The following is a 6,000-nucleotide window of genomic DNA, read 5'->3' as shown; positions in this document are numbered from 1 at the left end:
TCCTCCCACAGTCACAAAGATGTGCGGGTCAGGTGAATTGGTCAAGCTAAATTGCCCGTAGTGTTAGGTAAGGGGTAAATGTAGGGGTATGGGTGGGTTGCGCTTCGGCGGGTCGGTGTGGGCTTGTTGGGCCAAAGGGCCTGTTTCCATACTGTAAGTCTAATCTAATTTTGTGCTGTATAAATAGCAGTTGGCTAATCACAGACTTGTGAAAGACAGACTATTTTGACATGTGAAGATATTTTGAGACTTTTTGGTTATTTTATTGGGTTCAGCACAAGAGTGGCATTAAAAAATTACACCATAACAAAGGTTAAAACTAAAAAAAAGTTTATTAGAATCCAACAATCTGTCATTTGTCAAATGGACATTGATTTCTTGTAGATTCCACATTCTGAGAATTAATTTTAATGGTAGTGTTGTAGCCAATATATTTTTTTGTAAGTAAAGCAAATGTTAACACTGGCTCTGCATGTGTCCAAGTATTTATTTGTGTGACTACAGAGAGTGAATGTAAGTTGAAATCTGGGATGAGTTGTTCATGCTGATTGTTATGAAGTGATTCTGTTTAGTCTCCTATTCCAGCATTAAACCTGTGTGTAGATACTGTTGTTTAATAACTTTGATTCAGACCTGTTATTGCAACCAACTGAGGAGGTTAGAAGTGGAAGATTCATAAAGTGATATTGTTTCCCTGCCTGAAGCAGGTAATCAATAGATTTCTTCAAGTTTTCCATTTTACCAAAACGTAAAACACAGAAATGAATGACTTTGTACATCATAATTTCTATATATATATATATATTATATATATATAAAACCTGCAGTTAGAAAATAGCAATCACATTTTTAAGATATTGCACGGCGACATCATCACCCGAACTGTAATATAAAATCCCATTTCCCTTCCCAAGAACTGCACTCGTTTTTAATTTACAAATTATTTAATCCTCATGCAGTTTGCAAGTGTAGTTTCCTTGCTTTAAGATCTCTTCCACAGTCCCAGAGAAAATACCTTGTTTCAATCTAACTTACAAATCAGATGTATTTTGTTGTAACAAATTATGTCAATACACAACAGTATCATTAGGCAGTGACGTGAATATTAAGTTGTAGTGCACTGGAGATTTTCACGCTTTTGCCATCTGATGGTTTGTGTTTGATATATTGCTTTGCACATCCACAAATCCCATTCTTTGCCTGCGTTTCCTTTGTTCTGTCATCTATATAAAATAAATGATAGATTATAATTTCTTAAAATCTAAAACATTGTTTAGTGACATCATTCGCATTGGATTGTATTAACCACTTATCATAATAGTTTTTGCGCATTACACTTTATAAGGGGAAAATAAATTAAACAAGTTTTTAAATTCTTTGTTACAATTTATTTGGCCATCTTTTTACTCTTAAAGAAGGCACATGGAGAGAAATGGCTGCTTGGGAAATGAGCAGGTATAAAGTAATTTATAACAGAGAAAGTATACACAGCATAATTATTCTGGCATTTTACAGCAGAGAAATTGGGTGGATTCCAAATTTCCTAGTGAGGTTGAGAGTTTGACATTTAAACTTCACAGTTTACAGTATTATGTCAATTTGAATTCATACAAACTGAAAGATTATACGGGAAGAGAATAGCTCAAAACATCCACTACCAGTTGTGATGGCTGGAATATCATGGTCAGAATCCTCCAATACTTCTATGTAACCATGTAAACTCTTGAAAAGGGTTAGAAAAAAAGGAAATCCAGAGCAATAAGCAAAAAATACTTGGAAAAATTACTTTGATTTCCTCATATGCAAATTTGTCCTTTGATACAATAAATTGGATAAATACATGCCTGTTCTTTTAGTTCTGTAAGTTGGTTTGTGAGGTTTGTTACAAGTTTCATTGTCAAGAACAGTTTGTCCTGTAGATTTCGAAGTTCATTTTGTTCTCCTTCTCCTTCGTTGCTGACCAGAGACATAGCACGCATACGTGGAAACCAATCCAAATTTTTAGTCTACAGAAAGTAATAAAACAACAGCAGGTGTTCTGGTTATGTACATTCCTGGATTGGCACAACATTTTTGGCATTTGTTATTACACTTAAACTTCCAGCATGAATGAGGCACATTGAAAGAAAATAACCTGCACGTGTTAGTGCCTTTCATTTTCTTAGGAAGATATTCCAAAGTTTTTCATAAACAATTAACTATTTTTGATCGATTCTGTTAAAAGCTCAGATCCAAATTATTAATTTTGGTTTTCTCTCCACAGATGTTACGTGTTGAATATTTCCAACAGCTAAATGTGGCAGTTAAATGTCATACAGCAAAGTTCCACAATCTCATTTAGTCAAATTTTATCTGGAGTATTTTAAACCACCCAAGCAGGCAAATGGGGCCTTGGTTTAACATCACAATCAAACCCATCAATATTGTGGAATTCTGTCAGTACAAAATAGATAGCTAACTAACTAGCAGCCAAGTTCAGAAAGTAATAGAGAAGGAAAATGGAGCATTGACCTTTATTTCTAAGGAAATGGAGTATAAAAGTAGGGCTGAGTTGCTAAAACTATACAACACAATAGTAAAATAATATTTGCATCAGCAAGTGTCAGGCAATGACTATCGCCACCAAGAAAGAATCTAATCTATCTCCCTTTGTCATTCAACAGCAATATTACCACTGAATTCCCCCAACATCAACATCCTCAGAGACCAGAAATTCAACTAACCAGTCACATTAATATTATGGCTTTGGTAAGTCAGAAGCCAAAACATTCAATTCCTTCACCACCAGGATACAACGGCAGCTGTGTGTACGAACTACAAGGTATAATCAAACTGTCAAGGCTCTTTGACTCATCTTCCAACACTATGACCTCATCAGCTACAAATATAAAACTTAATGTATATAGGATAACATCAACTGAAAGATCCCTTCCAAGGCAAACATTATCTGACTTGGAAATACATTGTGGAGGAGCTGGTGTTGGACTGGGTTGGATGAAGTTAAAAATCACACAATACCAGGTTAAAGTCCAACAGATTTATGTGGAAGCACGAGCTTTCGGAGCGCTGCTTCTTCAGCAGGTAGCTGTAGAACAGGATCATAAGAAACAGAATTTATAGCAACAGATTACAATGTCATGCAACTGAAATGATATATTGAACAAAGCTAGATTACTGACATATCTTGCAGTGGTTGCCATGACAGAGTTGTATGGTGTTGTGGTCCATGTTGTCCTGAAGGCTGGGCAGTTTGCTGCGACTATGGTCTGTTTAAGGTTTGGCAGTTGTTTAAAGGTGAGAAGTGGAGGTGTAGGGAAGGTCTTGGCAAGGTGCGCATCCTCATCGATAATGTGTTGCAGGCTGCGAAGAACATGGCATAATTTCTCCGCTCCCAGAACGTATTGGACAATGATGGGCACCCTATAGGTCAGAGGTGTCAGGCAAGACGTGTCACAGTGTCGACATGGATACCACCATTACACATAAGGACACTACCCACCATGTACTCATGTGACTTGGCCAATGTTGGCTATCTCATACATTGCAGGCCAAGGACGCCTTGGGGCATGGAACATTAGCGAGGCCAAGCAGACTCTACAACAGATGAATGGACACCGTGCAACAATCGCCAGACATTGGTGTTCCCTCCCAGTCGGGGAATACTTCAGCAGTCAGGGACATTCGGCCTCCGATCTTCAGGTGACCATCCTTCAAGACAGACCTCGGGATACATAGCAATGCAGAGTGGCCGAGCAGAGGCTGATAGCCAAGTTCGGTACCCATGAGGATGGTCTCAACTGGGACCTTGGGTTCATGTCACACTACAGGTGACCCCAATTCACACTCACAGGCTTGTACTCCATCACACTCATGCACACACTTTACCAAGCATGCACACACACAAACAGACACCCTCTCACGCACACACTCACATGCACACACTCACACTCACTCTCTTTTATGCATGTGTGCGCACATGTAAGTCTGTGGAGTGAATTTGAATTTGCAGATTTATATTTGCAGATACATTCTATCTTGCTCAAAAAGCACACAATCTGCAGGCATTCAATCCATGTAATATTTTATAACTTTCTATTTTGGAAATAGAACCAGCCTGACTCAAGATTCGGATACAGACAGACTCTAACCTCACACTTTTAATGCATTGGTCTGAGCTGAGATGTCACCTTTTGTTCATAAAACCTTAAGTCATTTGAGAATGTGACCGAAAAGAAGTTCTGGGATTTACATATTAATGAAGCAAGGTGGGACTGAAGGGTCTATTTCCGTGCTGTACATCTCTATGACTCATTGAAAACCTGCAAACCTTTCTACACGATGAAAGATTTAACAGCAATCTAGGTTTGTTCAATATATCATTTCAGTTGTAATTTTCTGGTTTAAATTGTGTGTCTTATGATCCTGTTCTATAGCTACAGGATGAAGGAGCAGCGCTTCAGAATCTAATGCTTCCAAATATACTTGTTGGACTATAACCTGGTGTTGTGTGATTTTTAACTTTGGAAATATATTGTCATTCCTTCACTGAGGCAGGATCAGAGTTGGGAATTGTGTTCCAAATGGCACTGAGAGTGTACCTACATCAAAAGGAATGCAGTGGTCAGAGAGAACAATGAATGACCAAACTCTCAAAAGACAATTAGAAATGGGCAGTAAATGCTGGCCTCACCAGTGGCACCCACATTCATAAATGAATACAAAATAAATCTGGATTAATTATTGAAATGGGAAGTAAAAATAACAAGAAATGAAAGGTGGCATTTTATTGTTTGTCCCATTGACTTGAGCAGTTTTAAATAGAGCACAAACTACGATTGCTGATTTTCAGTTTGGAGTTGACACTGATTATTCTTTGTTCAACTATCATTTGGTCAGCTATAGAATAAGGCTTCCAACTATCATATGGTCAGCTATAGAATAAAGTTTCCATCAACTTGGCTAACTCAGAAGAGGGCTTAATGCAATAGTCTGATTTTTTCCACTGTCTAAAATAAGTATTTTGTGGCGGTTTTCACAGAGTTAGGAACACTGTTTTGTACCCCTGGTCATACACATAATAGCAAAATCATTTCAGCTAACAGAAAAAAATATCATCAAGTACCTGGCATGAGCTGGATGGGAACAAAGGTCCAGGAGGTCATAGAACTTCAGGCAGCTTTTTCCATGATTAAGTATACAAATTTATGTAGCTGTGAGTTGTATTGAGTGAGCTTCAAGATTAAATCATACATAATTGCTTAATTAATACATTACCTTTATCATTTGAGCAACGTAGCTCTCTGGACCTGTATATTCAGTCTTTTTTTTGACATGAACCAATACAACGAAGTATAAATAATTCCAAATGTTGTGTTCATTGTTAATGTGCTCTTCAAATGATACAGTCTTGTTATCAAACTTGTCACGCTCAAGGCCTGCACAAAATAAAATCAGACATTACTTCCAAAAAAAATTACCAATCCTGGAAAATAGTTGTTCAAATTGTGGAATATTTCTTGATCTGCAATTTTATGTCCCGCTGGTCTAATGTGACTCGATTCCACTGTGGCAGGAAATTCAAAAATAAAGCCATATTCATTGTCACAACGGCAACTTTTAAAATTCAAATAGGGGCATTTTTCAATGTCCACCCGCTCATTTTGAGAAAAGAAATGGCAGCAAACAGTTATGGTGACTGAGAAGTTCCATTAACATGTGGTGGATCAGGGGGTGAAAAGTAACACTTGCATTGCCTTTTGGTGGAGCACTGAAACGTATTTGAATTTTTGTTGCTCGGAATTCATTGTGGATTACATAGGAAATGATATCACCAACCCAAAGAAACCCAAACATATAAATAGAAAGCAGGAATCATCAGCAGTGCTTCGTCCGGAGGCTCACTGAAGACGTTATCTAGTATGGTGATGAAACGTCTGAAAATGAACCTTCCAGTTTAGCGAGCAAACTTACATCCACATATAAATGTTTTATAAGCCTCAT

General features: G+C 37.6%; 1 protein-coding gene across 2 annotated transcripts in view; it reads right to left on the bottom strand.

Moving 5' to 3' along the window:
• Window positions 1-313: 313 nt before the first annotated feature.
• itpr3 (inositol 1,4,5-trisphosphate receptor, type 3) overlaps window positions 314-6,000 on the bottom strand; it is a 280,397-nt gene continuing 274,710 nt past the window's right edge. For both annotated transcript variants that reach the window (XM_060845471.1, XM_060845473.1), the window contains exons 56-58: window positions 5,275-5,435; window positions 1,845-2,006; window positions 314-1,223 (exon numbers count right to left, since the gene is read on the bottom strand). In XM_060845471.1, the coding sequence (XP_060701454.1) occupies window positions 1,131-1,223; window positions 1,845-2,006; window positions 5,275-5,435 (416 nt within the window). In that variant the 3' untranslated portion in view covers window positions 314-1,130. The remainder of the gene's footprint in view (window positions 1,224-1,844; window positions 2,007-5,274; window positions 5,436-6,000) is intronic.

The sequence above is a fragment of the Hemiscyllium ocellatum genome, chromosome 26, assembly GCF_020745735.1.
Source record: "Hemiscyllium ocellatum isolate sHemOce1 chromosome 26, sHemOce1.pat.X.cur, whole genome shotgun sequence".
In the NCBI taxonomy this organism is placed as follows: Eukaryota; Metazoa; Chordata; class Chondrichthyes; order Orectolobiformes; family Hemiscylliidae; genus Hemiscyllium; species Hemiscyllium ocellatum.
This window is presented reverse-complemented; position numbering and strand designations above follow the sequence as displayed.